This window comes from Microcaecilia unicolor, chromosome 6 (genome assembly GCF_901765095.1).
Source record: "Microcaecilia unicolor chromosome 6, aMicUni1.1, whole genome shotgun sequence".
Lineage (NCBI taxonomy): Eukaryota > Metazoa > Chordata > Amphibia > Gymnophiona > Siphonopidae > Microcaecilia > Microcaecilia unicolor.
Window position 1 is genome coordinate 120,812,283 of NC_044036.1, and position 23,499 is coordinate 120,835,781.

Here is a 23,499-nt window from a genome sequence, read left to right on the forward strand (position 1 = left end):
AGCCATCCAAACCTTTTTAAAACTCCGCTAAGCTAACCGCATTTACCACATTCTCTGGCAACGAATTCCAGAGTTTAATTACACGTTGAGTGAAGAAACATTTTCTCTGATTTGTTTTAAATTTACTACATTGTAGCTTCATTGCATGCCCCCTAGTCCTAGTATTTTTGGAAAGTGTAAACAGACGCTTCACATCTACCCATTCAACTCCACTCATTATTTTATATAACTCTATCATATCTCCCCTCAGCCGCTTTTTCTCCAAGCTGAAGAGCCCTAGCCGCTTTAGCCTTTCCTCATAGGGAAGTCGTCCCATCTCCTTTATCATTTTCGTCGCCCTTCTCTGCACCTTTTCTAATTCCACTATATCTTTTTTGAGATGTGGCAACCAGAATTAAACACAATATTCGAGGTGTGGTCGCACCATGGAGCGATACAAAGGCATTATAACATTCTCATTTTTGTTTTCCATTCCTTTTCTAATAATACCTAACATTCTATTTGCTTTCTTAGCCGCAGCAGCACACTGAGCAAGCAATCCTCACGTTCACCAGCCACTCAGCTATCTGCATGCTTAATGATCGAATCGCCAACTACAATAGCTGTCCTAACCCTTCTTGCCTGGGCAGAAGTTCTTGGAGGCATAACTTCAGTGTGAGAGGATAGTGCATCTCCTGGTGGGCATATCCTGGCAATAGGAGTACTTTGTACTTCACCAGGTTGATGCTCTCCTTCTAGGAAACCTTTCTCCTCCAAGGCAGCACAGGGGCTACCAGACTGCAGTTGGGAATTCTCTACAATATTCCTGTAGGTCTCCTCTATGTATCTCTCTGTCTTCCTCAGCTACACCAAGTCTGCTACTCTAGCCTCAAGAGAATGGATCTGTTCACTGAGAGCTAAGAGCACTTTGCTTCCGGCACACACATATAACCACTCACCAACTGGGAGATAATCATGCATGTGACACTCAATGCAAAATACTGGATAGCACCCCTCTCGCTGTTGGACTGCTATCTCCATCTTAGTATTTTTTGAGTGTTTCAATAATTTAAAACTTGCTAAGGTATCAAGGATATTAGTCTAATATAAAAAAAAGTAGTTAGCTTATATAGAGGGGCATAATTGAACGAAAACGCCTATCTCCATGGGCGTTTATCTCCGAGAACGGGTCCGTGAAGGGATGGACCGAACCGTATTTTGGGAAAAAATAGACGCCCATGTTTTATTCAACAATGTGTGAGCTGGGCGTTTTTGTTTTTCAGCGATAATGGAAAATGAAAGCGCCCAGCTCAAAAACGAATAAATCCAAGACATTTATTCGTGGGAGGGGCCAGGATTCGTAGTGCACTGGTCCCCCTCACATGCCAGGACATCAACCGGGCACCCTAGGGGGCACTTTTACAAAACCAAAAAAACAGGTAAAAGAGCTCCCAGGTGCATAGCACCCTTCCCTTGTGTGTTGAGCCCCCCCAAATCCCCCTCAAAACCCACTGCCCACAAGTCTACACCATTACTATAGCCCTAAGGGGTGAAGGGGGGCACCTACATGTGGGTACAGTGGGTTTGGGGGGGTTGGACGACTAATAAGCATTAAGCAGCACAATTGTAACAGGTAGGGGGGATGGGCCTGGGTCCACCTGCCTGAAGTCCACTGCACCCCCTAACAACTCCTCCAGTGACCTGCATACTGCTGCCAGGGAGCTGGGTATGACATTTGAGGGTGAAAATAAAAAGTTGTGAAACATCATTTTTTTGTGGTGGGAGGGGGTTAGTGACCACTGGGGGAGTCAGGGGAGGTCATCCCCGATTCCCTCCAGTGGTCATCTGGTCATTTAGGGCACTTTTTGGGGCTTTATTCGTGAAAAAACAGGGTCCAGGAAAAGTGTCCTAAATTCTAGCTAAAAACGCATACTTTTTTCCCATTATCGGTGAAATGCGCCCATCTTTGTTCGGCAGATAACCACGCCCCAGTTCCGCCTTCGCCACACCTCTGACACGCCCCATCAACTTTGTCCGCATCCGCGACGGAGTGCAGTTGAAAACGTCCAAAAATCGGCTTTCGATTATACCGCTTTATTCGTTTTTGTGAGATAAACGTCCATCTCCCGATTTAGGTCGGAACTTGGGCGTTTTTCTCATTCGATTATAAGCAGGATGGTATATTGTGTGATTTATTTAGTGAAATGTAATTAAAACTCTGTAAGAAGACTCCTCCCTTGTTATTCTAATTAGAATAACTGACTATAAATGAAGAGTTGTGCTGGGGTGGGTGAGAGTTGGGGATGGTGGGTTGGTTTGAAGACTAAACTAGGTCCTGCTTTTCCTTCTATAAGTTATATGTTAATGTTGTAGGCTGTGCCAAAAAGTTCAAGCTAACTCTGTAATCATATCGCACTTAAAAACTTTTGCAAATATTCTACTTCCTCAGATCTTAATTAACACCTGGTTCAGGTCAGTAGCAATGCTACCTCTCCAGCAGCCAAAGAACAGAAAATAATTGTCTTTTAGAACAATATTTGAGCCTTGCTTCTATCCTTTTTATTATTCTTTGGCTGTTAAGTTTCTACCTGTAGAAAAAGTTTCATTTTAAAACTGTGGGAAAAGTTTCTACCTCGGTTGAAATTTTCTGTTTAAAACTATGGGAAAAGGGATGCACACAATGGAAACTAGTTAATAATGTTTGCCTTTCTCCCCCCCCCCCCCTCCGAGTCTGAACTAGGCCCTGCTGTGCCTGCTAGAGGCTACGTTTTAAAACTAGGGGGAAAAGGTATGAAGATTAGTTGGTAAAGTTCACTTTTTTTTTGTTTGTATTCTGCCTATCAATAACCTACAATTCCTCATTGAAACCCCAATCTTTCCCAGAGCACAGAGCAAAATAATGGTCACTTATCAGCAGTGGCGTACCTAGGGTAGTTGACACCCGGGGCCGGTCATTTTTTAACACCCCCCCCCCCCCCCCCCCCCCCCCCCCAAAATCCAGTACTAGGCATACCGAGAATACAAAACACTCAGGACCTATAGAGCAATTCTACCATACCATAAGCAGTCATTTCTATGAGTCACACAAGGAAAAGGAAAGCATCTTAAACATTACAGTGAGCACTAGAACATCAATTCACCTATTGTAAAACGAAACCAGACAGATAGTACAGATCGTCAATCCTGCACAGTCAATGCCAACTGAAAGTCATGTCTTTTTCACAAACACAGATACACCCTAATCCACTATAGAATAAGTAATCATAAACTTTCTATTTAGACAAAAATTAAACTGAACCCCCAATGCCAGACTCTGCATACAATGCAACACCACAGAAACAGAAACTGTCCCCTAGTACTGTGCAAAATATAAAAACAGCAGATGTAAATTTGAAAAAACTAACAAATACCAATCACCACTTTACAAATTAACAAATAGAAATAAAACAAATACAGAAAATAAAATAATACCATTTTACTGGACTAATACATTTAGCTTCCAGAGGCCAAAATCTCCTTCCTCAGGTCAGTACAGTATAGTGCTGTTACAGTATCTTATCCTGACCTGAGGAAGGGGGTTTTGTTCTCTGAAAGTTAAGTCAAAATGTATTAAAATTAGTCCAATAAAAAGATTACCTTATTTACATGTTCTATTTATAAACAACACAGCTACAATACTATATCCTAAAGCAAAATAATAAAAATATATATTTACAGTTTGTTGTCTCTGGTTTCTGCTTTCATCTTCTTTTCACTGTCTTCCTTCCATCCAGGATCTGTCTTTGCTCTCTCTCTCTGCCATCCAGTGTCTGCCCTCTCTAATGTCCCTTCCATCCACTGTCTGCCCTCTCTCTCTCTCTGCCCCTTCCATCCACTGTCTGCCCTCTCTCTCCCTTCCATCTACCATTTGCCCCAGTCTGCCTTCTTTCTCTCTCCCCCTTCCACCCACCATCTGACCTTTCTCTCTGCCCCTTCAATCCGTCTGCCCTCCCTCTCCCATCCATCCAGGGTCTGCCCTCCCTCATGCTCCCCACTTCCTTCCAGGGTCTGTTGTCCCCTCTCTCTCTGCCCCCCCTTTTCAGCCCCCAGTTCCACCTGCCCCTAGTTCCAGCCCCAGCCCACATCTCCCACCGGCCCCCCTTTTCAGCCCCACTATCCCACCAGTCCCCAGCCCTTTTCTCCCATCAGTCCTGAGCTTCAGCCCCCAGCCACTTCTCCCTGTCCCCTTTTCAGCCCCTAGTTTCAACCCCAGCCCTTTTCTCTCACCAGTCCTGAGCTTCAGCCCCAGCCAGTTCTCCCTGTCCCCTTTAAATCCCACAGTTTCAGCCCCTGCCCGTTTCAGCCCACAGTTCTAGCACTAGCCCCCTTATCCCAAATACCCTCCTTTTCAGCCCCCAGTTCCAGCCCCCTTCATCCACCACATGCTTTGCAACCCCCCTTTTCAGCCCCAGACCCATTCTCCCACCTGCCCCAGGCATGGACCCATTCTCCCTCCTGCCCCCTTGTCGGACCCCAGTTCCAGCTTCAGACCCCTTCTCCCCTCTGAGCACCCCCACCCCTCCCCAATCCCCTTCTCCCCTCTGAGCACCCCTCTGAGCTCCCCCACCCCTCCCCAGTTCCCTTGTCCCCAGTTCCCTTCTCCCCTCTGAGAACCCCTCTAAGCTCCCTTGTCCCCTCTGCGAACCCCTCTGAGCTCCCCCACCCCTCCCCAGTTCCCTTCTCTCTTCTGCGAACCCCTCTGAGCTCCCCCCACCCCTCCCCAATTCCCTTCTCCCTTCTGTGAACCCGAGTTCCCCCACCCCTCCCCAATTCCCTTCTCCCTTCTGCGAACCCCTGAGCTCCCCCACCCCTCCCCAGTTCCCTTCAACCCTCTGTGAACCCCTCTGAGCTCCCCCACCCCTCCCCAGTTCCCTTCTCCCCTCTGCGAACCCCTCTGAGCTCCCCCACCCCTCCCCAGTTCCCTTCTCCCTTCTGCGGACCCCTCTGAGCTCCCCCACCCCTCCCCAGTTCCCTTCTCCCCTCTGCGAACCCCTCTGAGCTCCCCCACCCCTCCCCAGTTCCCTTCTCCCTTCTGCGGACCCCTCTGAGCTCCCCCACCCCTCCCCAGTTCCCTTCTCCCCTCTGCGAACCCCTCTGAGCTCCCCCACCCCTCCCCAGTTCCCTTTTCCCTTCTGCGGACCCCTCTGAGCTCCCCCACCCCTCCCCAGTTCCCTTCTCCCTTCTGCGAACCCCTCTGAGTTCCCCCCACCCCTCCCCAATTCCCTTCTCCCTTCTGCGAACCCCTGAGCTCCCCCACCCCTCCCCAGTTCCCTTCAACCCTCTGTGAACTCCTCTGAGCTCCCCCACCCCTCCCCAGTTCCCTTCTCCCCTCTGCGAACCCCTCTGAGCTCCCCCACCCCTCCCCAGTTCCCTTCTCCCTTCTGCGGACCCCTCTGAGCTCCCCTCACCCCTCCCCAATTCCCTTCTCCCCTCTGAGCTCCCCCACCTCCTTCTCCCATCTGAGCCCCCCCCCCCTCCGTGGAGAGCGACAGAGCCCTCTTCTCCTGCTACCATCCTGCGTTTTTTTTTTTTTTTAAATCCATGCAGCGACGCAGGCAGCGCCTCGTGTCTGCCCTGCAGTGTGCTGTCAAAAAAGAAAATCGCTTTGCCGGCGTCGGGCCTTCTCTCGCTATGTCCCGCCCACTTTTGAGGTAACTTCCTATTTCCTCGAGGGCGGGACATAGTGAGAGAAGGCCCGACGCCGGCAAAGCGATTTTCTTTTTTGACAGCACACTGCAGGGCAGACACGAGGCGCTGCCTGCGTCGCTGCATGGATTAAAAAAAAAAAACGCAGGATGGTAGCAGGAGACGACGGAGCACCCCCCCCACCCGCCGACACCCGGGGCGGACCACCCCCACCGCCCCCCCCTTGGTACGCCACTGCTTATCAGAGGAATGTCCTCTTCTCTCAGAACTTCTCAGAAAGAGAGCACTTTAAGCTAGAGTACATTGATTAGCAGTAAACATAAAAGTATAACCAATACATATATTTTTGATTGTTATATGATACCAGCAAACATCAAGAAAGAAAAAATATTAATCTGCATGGAAATCTTTTTTAGTATGTCATTATACACCATAAATTCATATTTTCATGTATATCTATTAACAGTTACAATGTTTTATCATTTTCTTTTACTTTAGATCTAAATGTGATTCTAGTCTGTCGAAGGAGAAAAGAGAAGCAAGTCAGCACTGTTTGAAAGACATTGTTGGGATGGACCTCAAAAGGTATAAGGAGAAAAAAGCAAGCACTCCCTTGCCAAGGTCAACAGCAGCAGATACCAAACAAAAAAGCATTAAGGAAAGAAAACGTAAGAGAGATTCAAATAGTGAAGAGTCTGAAACACGAGGTGCTAACAAACACATATATGGAACGTTAAACTATAAGGACAACAGCAAGGAGGCCAGACAGGAATTGCACAGTTCAAGTGTGCAAATTGACATTCTGAAAGGGAAAGAGAAGAAGAAAACTAAAAAGTTGGACCATGATAAAAAGCAGCATAAATGTAGAAAAACAGAGTTGGAAGAAGAAATTAAGATCAAACATTCCAAAATGTGTTCTTATGTTTTTAGCAAGAAGTTGCATATGCCTGAAAAGTGGAACAAAAGTTTTAAGATTACCAAAAAGTTGTGTGACCCCCTTCAGACATCTGTAAATAAAGGCTCCCCAAATCCCCAAACCTCAAACGTTCTCGGTAAGGAAGACAAACAGTTTACTGAAACAAAAAATGTTTCTAATTGTTGCCTCCCTGAAATGACTTATGCTTTGCCAATGTCTTCAGAAAAGTCATCTTCCACACCAGCGTGCTGGACACAGAAAGAATATGAGCAAAAATGCAGTAAGCTTGCTGGCCACTCAGAAGCAAAAACTACAGGCTTTCACAGTAACAGTGATTTCAATTTGAAACAGGTAAAGTAATTAATTCATATGTAGCATCTTGAAGGTAATCTAATAGCAAATTATCACGTCATTCTGATAACTGATATATATTGGAATAATTTCATACTTTCTTGATGTATTATCCTCACTGATAAATGAGGGGTTTCTCCATATCTCAAGAGGTGAAGCTATGATATACAAATCCAAAGCCCTTCCTTTAAGAGTGAAAATTATAAATGAACATTTAATCTAGTGGACAACTATTATGCAGTTTATTTCTGCCATATATTAATGATGTTACTACTACTACTATTACTTATCCTTTCTATAGCACTACTAGATGTATACAGTGCTGTACACTTGAACATGAAGAGACAGTACCCTGCTCAGAGAGCTTACAATCTAATCAGGACATACAAACATGACAAATAAGAGATAAGGGAATTACTAAGGTGGGAATGATAAGGTGGAGTGGAGGAGTCGCCTAGTGGTTAGAGCACCAGTCTTGACATCCAGAGGTGGCTGATTCAAATCCCACTGCTGCTCCCAGTGCCTCGGTTACAAACTTAGATTGCAAGCCCTCCAGGGACAGGGGAAATACACAGTGTACTTGAATGTAACTCGCCTTAGCAACTACTGAAAAGGCGTGAGCAAAATCCAAATAATAAAACATACATGGGTACTATACAAGTGAATAGGGGTTAGGAGTTAAAAGCAGCATCAAAAAGGTAGGCTTTTAGTCTAGATTTGAAGACGGCCAGAGATGGAGCTTGATGTACTGCCTTGGGAAGTCTGTCCCAGGCATGTGTTGCAGCAAGATAAAAGAAACGGAGTCTGAAGCTGGCATTGGAGGAGAAGGATACAGATAAGAGAGACTTACCCAGTGATAGGAGTTCCCGGGGAGAAGTGTAGGGAGAGGTACTGAGGTGCTGCAGAGTTGAATGCACTAGTAAGTTTATAAGAGAAGTTTGAACTGTATGCAGAAACAGATAGGGAGCCAATGAAGTAACTTGAGGAGAGAGCTAATATGAGCATAGCGACACTGGCGGAATATAAGTTGTGCTGCAGAATTTTGACAGATGGTTTAGTGGGAGACCTGTGAGAAGCAAGTTGCAATAGAATAAGCAAGAAGTGATAAGAGTGTGAATAAAGGTTTTGGTAGTGTGCTCAGAAAGGAAAGGACAAATTTTGGTTGGATATGTGCAGAGAAAGAGAGAACAAAATTCCTTCTTCCAGTCAACCCTTCCTAGCAGAGATTAAATACCACCTATAGGGAATTTTGTTGGCATTCTCTTTTATGAGGGTACTGACTAAACGTTTCACCATTTCTTTAACAAAAGTGTTTAGATAAACAAGCTAGTCCAGATACTGAGTGGATAATCAGTCACCACATGTGTTAAAGGCTTTGGAGAAGGGCCAGGATTTCACCTGCTTCATGAAGTAGAGGTAGTCTTGACTTAGGTGTAGCTCCTCTGGGAATGAGTTTGAGTGTGGGGGTTGCTCCTTTGAAAGCTCGCTGGCGGATATCACATCATGTAATTTCTGTTGACGAGGGTACAGATAGAGACCTCAAATTTATGTAAAGGGATAATATTCTCTAGGTACTCTGGCTCATTTTGTCTGAGGACCTCGAACACCAATCATACAGTTTTAAATCTGACCCTGCAGAGTACTGGTAGCCAGTACAGTTTTTGCAGGAAGGGTATGATGAGGTCATACTGCTTGCAACCCTTTTATCCATCATGCCACAGTATTCTGAATTAGTTGGAGCAGATGCAAATTTATTTGGTTTGATCAAAGTACAGGACATTTACAGTAGTCTATCCATGACATTACCATGACATGGACCATTATGATGAGACCTGATTTTTTGATATACAGGGAGAGAGATTTTGTAGTTGCCACAGCTGATATAAACAGTTTTTTAAAGTTGTTTGAATTTGCAGGATCAAAGTAAGTGATGTCTAGAAGTAGTCCAAGATTTCTGACCTGAGATTTTAGGGGGCGTTCATACTTTCCAAATGGGTCATTCCATGCCAAGTGGTCTAAAATTAAAAAAAGTTCCCACCATCATATTCTCCAATTTTGTTCAAATTTTATCTGTTGCGCGAGTCAGGTGTTAAACGAAGATTTCCAAAATTTGAGATCTCTAACTGCAATAGTTGCAGATCTAGATCCCTTTTCAGAAAGGTTGTCAGTCCATGAGCACATGACATTTACCAAAATGCCATTTTTGGGGTCTAATAAAATCCAAACACATTTATAAGAATGGCTAAAAAATTCAAATTCTGTACAGCTTTTGATGCTAATTCCGATGAAATACATTTTAACATTATGGATGCAAAATCCAGTCAAACAAGTTGACTCAAAGTGTGCATCAAAATTGGTCGCGACTCATCGGAACATATTTGGGCCAATATTCAGACCGCAACAACTTCCATGCAAACAAAGATACGGACTTGAAATTTTGAACACGCATTATGCTTGTGCTGGACATAATACTGCCAGATTTGCAACTAACCAGCATCTATAACCGCCCTGCAGGATCTCTTCAAAGTTGGCACTGTCAGCGCAAATGGTAAAATGTACCAAAGTTCAAAGCCAATTATTAAAAAAGAGTCTGCCTGAATCAGCTTGTGAACAGTATCATCTGAAAGAGAAAATTGTGCTCTACAACACTGATATGTTTTTGTTTTGCAATGCCACCATTAAGTAGCCATTTACTCAGGTCAAAGTATGTTATATTTTGTGTGCGCGATGTATTGCGTTGGTCCATGATGGCTGAGCCATTACTGGTTATCACATTGAAACCAGCATCCCCATTGCCATAGGGGCCACACCCGATAGCCATGCAGTAACAGCCACGGGTGGGTATCTTTACTGCAGGATCCCAAGCCTGATTGTGGGTTTCTTAACTGTAGGATCCCAAGCCTGATTGTGTGTTTCTTTACTGCAGGTTTCCAAGCCTGCCTTCTTCAGTTACTTCACTGCAGATTCCCAAGCCTGCATTCTTCAGTTACTTCACTGCAGGTTCCCAAGCATGCCTTCTCACTTACTACATCATTCTGAAAGCATCATTGATCTGCAAGAGAACGGTTTCAGGGGACTATATTGCCGACCAGATAATCATGAGGCATATTTTCAAAGCACTTTGGGAGGCTAAGTTCCATAGGTTTCTATGGAACTTTGGGAGGCTAAGTGCTTTGAAAATGAGCCTGTCTGTCACTGATAGAGCTGGAATAACAGCAGTGATAAGTTGTTCTGGGATCCAGCAAGTATCGCGTCTTACCGGCCAATAAAATGAAGTAGCGGGACCATGAGGATGCATAAAGCTTATGAAAGCATCTTTCTGTTCAACTGACGTTTCACAAACGTTTCCAATCCACCATTTATTTTCATAAATGCAAGCAACATACTGCCCAGGCTGAAGATTTGTGACTTTATCTATTTGTTCATCATCACTAATTTTTGTTCAGATTGAGATGATGATGATGCTGATGGTTCTAGCTTTTTATTTAGTGTCAACTTGCAGGCAGGACAAAGCTTCTGACCTGGTTTTATATTTATCACTTCTTTTTTATTTAGCTCACGAAGTTTGGCAGCTGTTTCAATATCAATGACTCTAAATCCAGCTCTTACATTATGATTCTTCTTGAATGGATTAAAACATTTCTTTTGCATTGATTGATATTCACTTAGGAAAAGGGATTCATGGTGAAAGCAAATGACGGAATCTTCATCAAGTTTTGCTTCTGAACACATAAGAAGCAATTTCTGGTCACATTCTGTGAAATCCCCAAAAGGTTTGAATCCTGCTTTCTTAGCATAGAAGATTACGTGGCACTTTGATGTACCAGCATTTTTCCCAATTGAGCAGGGAGCCAAGGATTCTTCATTTTTCTTGTCGTCTGACATCTATAATTAAATGGTACAACAGATGATAAACACACTTTTTAAAAGATTTTATTAAGCTGGAATATTCACCTGAGATGGCACGACCAAACTGATAACAGCGCACAATAAACAACTGGACAATCAGCGAATAAAATACGAATGAATAAATAATTATATCAATACTTTTATATTTCAACGTTTTTATTGATGACACTTCAACACAAAGTAACATTTCACCTTTTAAAATATATAGACTCGGTTCTGAACAGTTAAACTGAAACCCAGATGCTTCTTTTAGTCATCAACCTTTTATCATTGTATCCCCCCTTCCCCCCCCCCTTCATTATATCAACCCTACGACCTCTCTATTGTCCCACATATATCAATACTTTTAAGCGACTATTAAGACTCAATTTCCTAGAAATGAAGAAAAATTATCGCATCAAGCGTACTAAATATAACATACTTTGACCTGAGTAAATGGCTACTTAATGGTGGCATTGCAAAACAAAAACATATCAGTGTTGTAGAGCACAATTTTCTCTTTCAGATGATACTATTCACAAGCTGATTCAGGCAGACTCTTTTTTAATAATTGGCTTTGAACTTTGGTACATTTTACCATTTGCGCTGACAGTGCCAACTTTGAAGAGATCCTGCAGGGCGGTTATAGATGCTGGTTAGTTGCAAATCTGGCAGTATTATGTCCAGCACAAACATAATGCTTGCTCAGAATTTCAAGTCTGTATCTTTGCATGGAAGGTGTTGCGGTCTGAATATTGGTCCAAATATGTTCCGATGAGTCGCAACTAATTTTGATGCACACTTTGAGTCAACTTGTTTGACTGGATTTTGCATCCATAATGTTAAAATGTATTTCATTGGAATTAGCATCAAAAACTGTACAGGATTTGAATTTTTTAGCCATTCTTATAAATGTGTTTGGATTTTATTAGACCCCAAAAATGGCATTTTGGTAAATGTCGCGCGCTCATGGACTGACAACCTTTAAGAAAAGGGGGTCTAAATCTGCAACTATTGCAGTTAGAGATCTCAAATTTTGGGAAACTTCGTTTAACACCTGACTCGCGCAACAGATAAAATTTGAACAAAATTGGAGACATGATGATGGGAACGTTTAGACCACTTGGCATGGAATGACCCAAATAGTATTTTGAAGTGCACTTTCTCATTGTCTCTTGTGAGCAACGTAGCTGGATCTGTCGTTTATTGTTTATTTGATATACCATCTTTTTCGAGCACGAGTCAAGGTGGTTTGCATACAATTGTACAGGTGGTTGCACTGTCACTAATGGCTGCTCTCTGATCTGCTCACTTCACATTCAGGGTCCTTTTGATACTATTGTCAGCCTGCCACCCTGGGATTAAACCAGTTTAGTCAGTAGAAATTTAAGTCTGGGAGTATCTCTGAAAGTCTTGAAGCTAGTATCTTGGACAAGATTTTGACATCAATGTTCAGCAACAAGATTGGGTGAAATAAACTACAAATAGCCATATCTTTCCCTTCCTTGGGCAGGACTGTTATACCTGCTCTGTGCATAGATAGGCAACATAAATAAAGTGTATAGAAAAAAAGAATTCCCTGCAACAGCTATTAAACGCCTTCTTGTGGAGCGACCCCATCTTGCTACTAAATTTCTTATAAAACCTTGCTCTCAGCCCATCTAGCTCTGGTGTCTTATCTCCCGGTAAATTATTTATTAACCACTGCAATTTCCTTCAATACTGAAATGGGTTCATTTAACCTCCTTTAAGGAATATTTAGCCAAGATTTCCCTACGTAAGATGAATCTGGAAGCCCAGTTTCTTCTCTCAGCCACTCCCTCCCTAGCATATAATTTCCTATAAAATTGAACAAACTGGTCCCTTATTTTCCTATTATACACAAGGATGCACCCTTTACTTTTGCCTTTCTTCTCATTTGTGGATGAGACCTTTGCTTTTAATTCCTAGTCAGGAGATTCCTGTTTTTATTCCCATGCTCAAAAAAATTCTGCCTGTCTTGCCAGCTGATTGATGCTCAATATCCTCTAACTGGTAAACTTTCAAATTGCTGGTGAGGGTCCCTCTTTTGGGGGTAATTATAGTTAGCTGCATATTATATAAAGGAAAGTTGTTGCCCTTATGCCAGCCGTACATTAGAATAATGGGTTCAGTATAACACTTCTACTATGGACAGACAACTTTCTGATCAGATTTTCTCTGTGACCACCTGAAGCAAATGGTGCCTTCCAGAGTTTGTGAAGAGATCAGAGATAAAAAGCTGATTGTTGAGAATTTCCTAGATGCCTTGGATTATTCACATGTGGATGGAAAGACAACATCAATGTCAGAGGAGGTTGATATTGGGAATACACATTTAGCTAAGGCCTTAGAGAAAGCAACACCACTAAAATAAGTCTTATGCTCCGCTCATAAATGCTCACCTTGGTTCTCTCCAGAACATCAGAAATGTAAGCACGAAGGTCCCAACAACTTTTTATGCCCACCCACATGATTCCTGCCACGACGATTATTATGCCTTTGACCATGTCTCACAATCTCCTTATGCTCATTCCTCAATCTCTTCCTCTCCATCCTTCCTACTCCTTACCCCTCCCAATCTCTTCTCCTTTTGCTCATCCTATCTTTGTTTACCTCTCCATGCTCAATTTACATATCCTCAAAACCCCACTACTACTATGTTTACTTCAACTTGTAAAATTCTCCTTCAAGACTTTGTAATTCTATTTACTATGTAAGCCGCATTGAACCTGTTATGTGTGGGAAAGTACGGGGTACAAATGTAATTAGTAATAATAATAATAATAAATTATAGGAAACAAATGACAAAGTACCACCAAGCCTTAAAAGCATCCAAAAAATCATTTAGTTTTCTCAGTGCATGAAACAGGCTGCCAGTTCAATAAAGCACTTGTTCAGCATAATAAACATCCCATAATAAACATAATAGCCCCCACAACAGAACCAGCCTGCCCAGGCAAAACTGAACTGCACCAATTTTGCTACATTCTTTGCTAACAAAATCAAGGGCTCCTTTTACAAAGCTGTGCTAACGATTCCCATGCGGCAAATGCGACGAAGCCCATAGGAATTGAATCACTAGCGTGGCTTTGTAAAAGGAGCCCCAAGTCTCCACCAGGATTTACAGGCAGTCTAACCCAGTTTCCTGTCAGTTAACCAGGAGTACACAAGCTTGCCCTCTCCTTATACAGATATATGGGACTCTCTTAACCCAATAACAGAGGAGGGGGGGCCTCATAGCCTCCATGGGCATTGACCTGTAGGGTACCAAAAGGATACTGCCTATTCTGTTTAACATCTGCCTCAAACCACTAGCTGCGCTGATATGGTTGATGGGTGCTCAGTTCTATATTTATATGCATGATGTGCAGCTACATATGCCTGTTGAACCAGACTTACCTACCGCTCTGAATAAATTGACTATCTGTTTAAAGCAATTCAAGAATGGTCTAAGAACAGCAAACTGCCTGAACACAAGTAAAACTGAGCTCCTGTGGGTGGATATCTAAACCAAGTGGTCACATACCTACCATCAAAATACTTTGTTGGACCTACAAATTGTCCCTTAAATCACAAGTCAGGATCAAAAAAAGACAACTATTTCTAAAGTTGAGATGGTGAGTTTTGCAGATGGGGGGGGGGGTTATTTTGGTTGAACTTCCCATGTAAATATTTTCTTAAAGTAAACTCAGTTAAATATGTTTATTATGATTCCAGTCAATTTACTTTCGTTTTTTGAACTCAAACTATTGGATCTCCACTCTCTTTGGTGGACCCTCCAACTTCCACTTCATGAGAAATTAGCCCCTATAGCCTCCTTTTATTTCCTGAGGGAAGGTTATATTGTTTTATATAACTTGTCTATTTCTCGAATTGTACCTTGCTTCTGTATATTTGATTAACTAAGAAAATAGAGTTAAGTTTAAATATTTTCTTTTTCTTTTTTTTCTGTATTTCCGTGGATATTTTGTGATTCTTTCCATATTATTTCTGTAACAAAAGTTTTTCTTGGATTTATGATTATGGGGCCCTTTTACTAAATCGTGGTAAAAAGTGGTGTGTGCTGTTTTTAGCGTGTGGATTTCCCACGCACTGAGTCCACTTTTAGCTTGGCAGTAAAATGGCCACAATTTTGTGTTTTTTTTTTTTTCTTTAATGGCCACATGTTAATTTCCCAATTAGCACAAGGCCATTAGCATGGGATCCCTTACTACCACCTATTTACTAGGTGCTAATCGTTAGTGCACAGTGATTTGCCGATTAGCAAAAGGCACATCAACTCTCCACCCCCAAACACTAATATTTGAGATTTTTTAGCATAGGATTAGAGTGTGCCAATCCCAGTACTACTGCAGGATGCTTGAGCTCATCCCACGATAGTGCCTTTTAGCATGTGGTAAACATGCGTTAATGCTTGCCATCAGTAAGTAAAAGGGCCCCTAAATGCTATAGATTAAAAAAAAAAAATCACAAGTCAGGAACCTTAGGGTACAACTAGACTCGGCACTAAAACACTGATTCCTCAAATCCAAGCAGGAACTACACTGTTGAGAAGGCAAGTCCTGTCACAGTAGTTCATGTCATAATAACATGACTGGGTTACTGGAATGCACTCTACATTGGTCTGACTACAAAGGGTTTGCAGCAGCTCCAATTGATTCAGAATGCTACAGCACAACTGATAGAAGGTTGTAAGTGGCATGGTCACATTACACCATTTATTCAAAACCTTCACTGACTACCACTACAGTATAGGGCTAACTCTGTCTGACTTTCAATGCCCTTAAAGGAAATGGACCAGAGTATTTGAAGATCAGGATCTCTCTCTACACACCTCCAGGTTCACTAAGGTCCTCCCAAGGAATATCTTTAACCACACCGTCTTCAAAGGAAATCACACAGTGTGACACCTGCCAATCAGACTCCTTCGAAGCAGCTCCCACATTCTGGAACATATTCCCTGTTTATCGTTCATTAGTATTTGATATACTTCTGCTCCAGAAAAGATCACACTTGGAGCCCCCTTTGTGGCAGACCTTCTTACAGATTAATTGAAACACATTTATGAGATCTCTAGTATTGTAGGATTACTGGAACAACAATATACATTTTTATTGAGGGCACACATCTCCCCTAAAAGCAGTAAAAATGGGTATTTTGTTGGAAGAGAAATGTCTCAAGTGTGGAGTGGGGGATGCTTCTATAGGTCGTCAGTTGTAGAGTTATTGAGTAATCCAAGATTTTTTGGACTAAAGAAGTGTTTTTTTTTTTTTTAGAACAGATGCTATAGTTTGCTCTGCATAAACAGGTACAATTGTTCTCTGAGGTCAAGCAGGACAGAAGATTACCACATATGGGTGACATCACCGACAGAGTCCTAGCATGGACGCTGTCCAGTGTTCAGAAGATTCCTGAAGCCTTTGGCAGGCTTGATCACGCATGCATGCCTGCCTTCCCACCCATTTGATTTACATAGGACCCACAGACTTTTCTTCTGCAGAGCTGTGCAGATATCTGTTGCTACCCTCTCTGTCCTGCTGTCTTTGAGAGACTTTCTTGGCCTTCCCTGCCTCTGGAGTAGAAGAGTAGCCTATTGGTTAGTGCAGTGGACTGAGAACCAGAGGAACTGTGTTCAATTCCCACTACAGCTCCTTGTGACTCTGGGCAAGTCACTTAACCCTCCATCGCCCTAGGAATACAATAAGTTCCTGTGTATAACATGTAAACCACTTTGATTGTAACCACAGAAGTGCGGTATGCCAAATCCCATTCCCTTTCCTCAGGACCTTTTACTTTTATTTTGTTTCCTTTATTTCTTAGTGTTTTCAGTATTCTTAAGCTTCCTTTAGTTTTTTCACTGCTTGTGGCCCAATTAGCCCTAAGATTCCGATCAAGACTTTTCCCTTTCTCTTTAAAAAAAAAAAAAGAAAGAAAAATTGAGCCATTTGCTTTCGCTTCAGCTATTTTTCTGACTATGTCCCAGAAAACACCCAGTGGTTTCAAGAAATGCTCCAGGTGCAGCAGGATCATGTCTATGACTGACCCTCATAAATGGTGCCTGGGCACTGATCATCAGTCCTCTCATTGTAAGCTCTGCTTTAAAATGCAGAAAAACCCCAGAAGAGTCAAGAGGCCCTGTGTGAGAGACTTTTTGGCATGCCAAATTCCAATCTATAGGCATCGGAGGCAACTATCCCTATGGTTTCAGGAACTACACTGGACACTGATGATGCATCAGCATCGAGGTAGTCTCCCCCTGCATCAGACTCGACACCATGGAACCCATGAGGATTCCACATTCATCATCCTCATGAACCCAAAGGATCCCGATGTCATGCATCGAATGGAAACAAAAAAGCATGGACATCGATTCTTTTCAAAGCACGGCACTAGAAGCGGGACACCAGCATCACTGGTACTCAAGAAGTGTCATTACTGAGAGGACCGCTCCCCCTCTATGGAAGTGGTGCCAATTCACCAGTCTCCCTGAAATTAGGGCATTACCTCTGATTTGGCACCTACATCTTCGCAGACTGTCACCACTCTTGCACTGACCCTGTCTTTACAGATGTCCTCGAGGAACAGTTCTGGTCATGTTACAGGAGGAGCTGGAGTGCATCCTAGGTCGGCATGATGCCAAGGCATCAAGGGTATCAGTTCCAACTATAGGACGGTGAAGGTCCTTGAGGAATACCGCAGCAAACACTCTACGCATCTGATAAATAGACCTTTCGTTTTCACTCTATATGATCTTTGTGATTAAAAAAAAAACAGATTTAAATCATTTTAAGTATATTTGCCAAAATGCCAGATTCGCTCAGAGTTTGTAACAGGATATCATGGTTTTCAAGATCAAAGGCACTTGACAAATCAAATTGAGTAAGTACCAGTTGCTGACCCAAACTTAATAATGATTTCCCATGGGCTATCAGTGAACCTACTTCAGTCTCTGTACTAAACTCCTTTCTCAACCCTGATTGAGAGGGATACAAAATATCGAAGCTATCCAAAGAACTCTCCAACTGCTTAGTAACCCAAACATCTATGATCTTATAGAGAGATAGAAGCCACAGGTCTATAATTTGTCACATTTATCTGATAGCCTTATTGTTCTTAATAATAGGGGTTGAAACTGTCACCACCTGCTACATGAAAATTACCTGATTGAAATTCATAGTTTAACAAACTAGTTACCGCCTTCAAAAAGAACTTAGCAGGACTTAGCTTCATTAGATAAGCAGGACACGCATCCAAACTGCAATGTGACTTAGCATATTTTCCCATCAAAACACTAACCACATCCACTGTAACTGCAGGAAATTCAGTCCGTATTCTCTCTGCAGAGGAAGAAAACGACCCCAGAGTCCAGGAGGAGGACCTGTACATTGGCGCTCTTGCCCAAAGCTCGGTCATCCATCCAGCAGTCTGAAGCATGTGCAGACTCAGATGTCTCATGAGGAGTATTTTGCTGAGTCTGATATAGACCACTCTTGGGGGTCTGAGTTGGAACCAGAGGAGCCCTCAGAGGAAAGATCCCTTGGTCTGTCTTCAGATCCCTCTCCACCCCAGCAAAGAAGATCATCTCCCCAGAAGAATTTTTCTTTGCCAACATTTTGAGGAAGATGGTGAGGCCATCTCATTTAATTTGGAGATTGAGGACAAGCCCAGGATTGAGATGTTGGATGTCCTTGATTATGATACTCCTTCTAAGGAAGCTGTGACTTTGCTTGTGCACATCATCCTTAAGGCAGCACAGATGAGGAATTGAGAGTCCCAGATTTAAGAAGCAACAGCTTCCACACTATTCTATGGTGGTCGAATTCACCCTTGAAAGGGCCAGAAGTTTGAAAACCCATTCGTTGACGCCCCCAGGTAGAGAATCTTGCTCTGGAGTCTTTTGGGAGGAAGGTGTTTTAAGGCTCTATACTTTTCTCCTGCATACAGACCTTCCAGTTCTACATGAGCCTCTACTTGAAGAACTTTGTGCGCAATGTGACAGAGTTTGCAGACACTCCACCCTCAGGGAAGGCCGCTGAGCTCCGCTAGTTAGTAGCCAAGCAGAAAGAGTATCAAAAGCACATGGCCCGGGCAACCTATGATGATTTTGATGTGACGTCCAGGGGTTCCGCTTTAGTTATTGGTATGATCAGACTCTTATGGCTGTGTGTCTCGGACCTAGAACATAGAGTTCAGGAAAAAATGGCAGACAACCTGTCTCAGCCCACCTCTCGGAGGCTTTTGGTCCTTAGAAGAATTTATACTACTCTCAAAGGCATAGGTAGACTTCCGCAACTCACCCTCAAGAGTCCCAGACCCCACGCTTCCACTCTCAGCAGCAGTGGGCCCAGAAACCCCAGCCAGCTCCCCAGTCAAAGCAGTGGACAAGCTTTTAACTAGCTCCAGTAGAGCATAGCCACCATAAAAGTGTCCATACTGGATGGTCTACCAGTCAGAGAGAGGCTGAATTTTTTTCCAAGCAATGTGACCCCTTATAACCTCAGACCAGTGAGGAGGAGTAGCCTGATGGATAGTGCAGTAAGCTGAGATCTTTGGGAACTGGGTTTGATTCCCACCTCAACTCCTTGTGACACTGTGCAAGTCACTTAACCCTCTGTTGCCCCAGATACAAAAAACATCTTAGACTGTGAGCCCACTAAGGACAGAGAAAGTACCTGTTTATAATGTATACAGCTCTGTGTACATCTAGTAGCACTATATAAATGAAAAATAGTAGTAGTAGTAGTAGTAATAGAGTTCTTCCAGTAGTCCAGGAGGGTTACACTGTTCATTGGCAACAACTTCTTCCAAATTGCCTACTGAGAGCATTAATACTCAGCATCAGGTAGTACTTGCAGAGGAGCTCTCTTCCCTTTTAAAGGACCATGCAGTCAAACCCATTCCACAAGGGAAGGGATTCTATTCCAATTATATCCCTGTGGCCCCAAAAAACAGGGTTTTTTTTTATCCCATCCTAGACCTATGGGCCCTAAAAAAATACGTGGTCAAGGAAAAGTTCAGGATAGCTTCACTGGGCACCCTTCTTTCCATGATTCAGGGAAACAATTGGTTATGCTCTCTGGATTTAAAGGATACTTATACCCACATCCAGATATGTCCCAGTCACAAGGAAGTATCTAAGATTTAGAACAGGGAAATACAACTACCAATATTGTGTCCTGCGTTTTGGTCTGGCATTTGCTCCCAATATATTTACTCCCATGGCATGCCTTTGCTTGTGGGATTCCCAGTGATATGAAGCCAAAGAAAATCTGGCAGATGTCATCTCTGTCACTCTGGAATTAACGGAGTCGCTTCTGTGGTGGACAATTCGAAGTAATTTGACTCTGGGGCTCATTTGTGAAAGAGAAAAATATCTAAAAAGTTGCATGAAGCAGCATTTGGACATTTTTCTCACAAAAACATCCAAAGCACTATTTTCAAAACCTATTTTTCAGATTTTTTGTATGCTGTTCTTCAGTGCATCCAAATCTCAAGGGGGCATGTTTAAGGGCAGGATTTGGGCATTCCTAAGACTTGGACATTTTTCAGCCATAATGGAACAAAACAGGCCCGTCCAGGACTAAAACAAATAAGGCACAAAAATGTGCCCTAAATGACAAGAAGACCACTGGAGGGAATCAGGGGTGACCCCCCCCCATACCCCCCAGGGATCACTAACCCCCTACCACCCCCCAAAAATATGAGTAAAAATGACTTACCAGCTTCTGATAGCCTCAGATGTTCAAGTCAGGTCTATTAGAGCAGTATGCAGGTCCCTGGAGTAGTGTAGTAGTTGATGCAGTGCACTATGGACTGGGGGACTCGGGTCCCTATCTCCCTCTACCTGTCACACTTGTGGTGGAAACTGTGACTCCTCCCAAAGTCACAAAAACCCTACTGTACCCACATAGGTGCCCCCTTCACCCATAAGGGCTATTGAAGTGGTGTACAGTTGGGGGTAGTGGGTTTTAGATGGGTTTTGGAGGGCTCAGGCACAAGATAAGGGTCAAAGGTGAGATGCGTACCTGGGAGCATTTTTATGAAGTGCACAGAAGTGCCCTCTAGGGTGCCCCATTGCACTCCTGGGATGTCTGGGGGACCAGTCTACTAAAAATGCTCACTCCTCCTACATCCCAATGGCATGAATTTCTACATTTTAACCTTATTCATTTTTTTTTTTTAATGGACCAAAAAATAAAACGTCCAAAGCCTTGTTCGAAACAGTATTTTCAGGAAAAAAAAGGGTAGATGTTTTTCTTTTTTGAAAATAATCTTTCTTGTTTGGATTTTGGACGTTTTGTGCAAAACGTCCAAAATCAGACTTAGACATCATATTGAAAATGCCCCTCTCTGGGACTTCCATTACAAATTCCTACTTGCCACAGGATCCTGACCACAGATGCATCCAACCTAGGCAAGGGATCTCAGGTAGATGGGCTTCACACTCAAGGTCATTGGTCTAATCAGGGGACTTGGTTCCACATCAACTTCCTAGAGCTGTGAACAATTTGGAACGTCTAAAGGCTTTCAGAGATCTGCTCTTGAACAAAATTATTCTAATACAAACAGACAATCAGCTTGTCATGTGAACAAGCACAGAGGTATGGGATTCTACTTCTTGTGTCAGGAAGCAGTCAGGATGTGGAACTGGGACGCCAGCCATGGCATGGCATTTAGGGCCACATATCTGACGGGCTTTGACAAAGTCTGGTAGACAGACTTAGCAGGGTGATGCACCCACATGAGTGGTCTCTGAACATGGGCATTGCCTGGAAGATATTACGAGAGTGGGGCACTCCCTTGGTGGATCTTTTTTCCACTCATCTCAACAACAAAGTCCCTCAGTACTACTCCAGCCTCAGGTCACTTGGCAGACTAGAGTGAGATGTCTTTCTCTTGGATTGAGGGTTTGGTCTTCTTTATACATATCCTCTCATACCTCTGGTCAGGAAAAAACTCTGCTGAAACTCAAGCAGGACCAGGGCACCAAGTTCCTCATCACATCTTACTGGCTGAGGCAGATATAGTTCCCTTTTCTTCAAGAGTTATCCTTCTAAGAACCTAGAAGATTAGAGTATTTTCTGACCCTCATTATTCAGCCTCTAATCCTTGGCCCCCATGACTTGGATGTTAGGAGCATAGAATGTGCCACCTGTCAGCTGCTGGAGGGTGTTTCCAGGGTTCGACTGGCTTCAAGGAAAGTCTCCATTAAGAGGTCTTATACTTTTAAGTGGAGAAGGCTTGCTGTCTGGTGTGAGGGCAGGACCCTAGATCCTTTCTTTTGTGCTACACAAAAACTACTTGAGTACCTTCTACACCTTTCTTAGTCTGGTTTAAAAAACAACTCTGTAAGGGTTAATCTCACTGCAATCAGCACTTAACCATCATCATGTAAGCCCATCTCTGCACAGCCTCTAGTTGTTTGCTTATGTGAGGTTTGCTTTTGACAAAGCCTTCATCAAACCTCCAGCTGTGTCATGGGACCTCAGTTCCATTCTCACTCCTTTTGCGCTGCTTGATTCTTGCCATCTGAAGAACCTGACCTGGAAGGTCTTGTTTTTGATGGCAATCACTTCAGCATGTAGAGTCAGTGAACTTCAGACCCTAGTAACTGATCCACCTTACACAAAATTTCATCATAACAGGGTAGTTCACCGCACACATCCTAAGTTCCTTCCTAAAGTAGTGTTGAAGTTCCTCCTTAGTAAATTGTCCCTCTAAACTGTTTCCCAAAACCTCATTCCCATCCTGGCAAAAGCACACTACACACCTTGGACTGCAAGCGAGCCTTAGCCTTCTATCTTGAGCGGACTAAAGCCCAAAGACAGTCCACCCAGCTTTTTGTTTCCTTTGACCCAAACTGGATGGGGACAACCATCGGTAAACATACTCTATCCAATTGGCTAGTGGACTGGTTCTCCTTCACTTATGCCAAGGCTGGGCTGACTGTGGAGGGCAATGTCACAGCTCACAATGTCAGGGCCATGGCTGCATCGGTAGTCCACTTGAAGAGATTTGCAGAGCTGCAACATGATCTTCAGTCCACACATTCACATCTCGTTACTGCCTTGAGCAGGATTCCTGATGAGACAGCTGGCTCAGTCAAGCAGTTCTATAGAATTTGTTTGGAATCTAGAATCCAGCTCCACCCTCCTAGGCCCATTCTGTTTTGTTCCAAGTTGCACCTCCAATACAGAAGTCTGTATTTTATTATTGTTTAATTGGATTCTGATTGACCTAGCCTGTTAAAAATCCTTACTGTGTTGTTTGTTGTTTTCGGTGAGACTGGTAGCTACGGATTCTCATATTTGGTAATTTTCTGTCCTGTATGTTCTCAGAGAAATCATAGTTACACACTTGCATCAAGTGTTATCAGAGGACGGCAAGACATAGGTTACTACATCTTGCCCTCTTTCCTGGGAGTTGCATTCTTTATGCTTTTTTATACAACTGCAGGTCCCGCATGAGTCGGACGTTTTGGAAAGCACGTGCCCATGCATGATTGGACCTGCCAAAGACTTCAGGAATCTTCTGAATGCGGGACAGCATCCATGCCGGGATTCTGTTGGGTTCTGTATCTGTCCTGGTGTTCTCGTGTTTCTGTTTTCGCCCCGTTCAAATTTTAGACATTGTGTTATCTAACATGGATGTTCATGCTG

General features: G+C 43.2%; 1 protein-coding gene across 1 annotated transcript in view; it reads left to right on the forward strand.

Moving 5' to 3' along the window:
• Window positions 1–23,499, forward strand: part of SWT1 (SWT1 RNA endoribonuclease homolog) — a 391,485-nt gene that overhangs the window by 119,528 nt on the left and 248,458 nt on the right. The window contains exon 6 of the mRNA XM_030205715.1: window positions 6,163–6,931. Within this exon, the coding sequence (XP_030061575.1) occupies window positions 6,163–6,931 (769 nt within the window). The remainder of the gene's footprint in view (window positions 1–6,162; window positions 6,932–23,499) is intronic.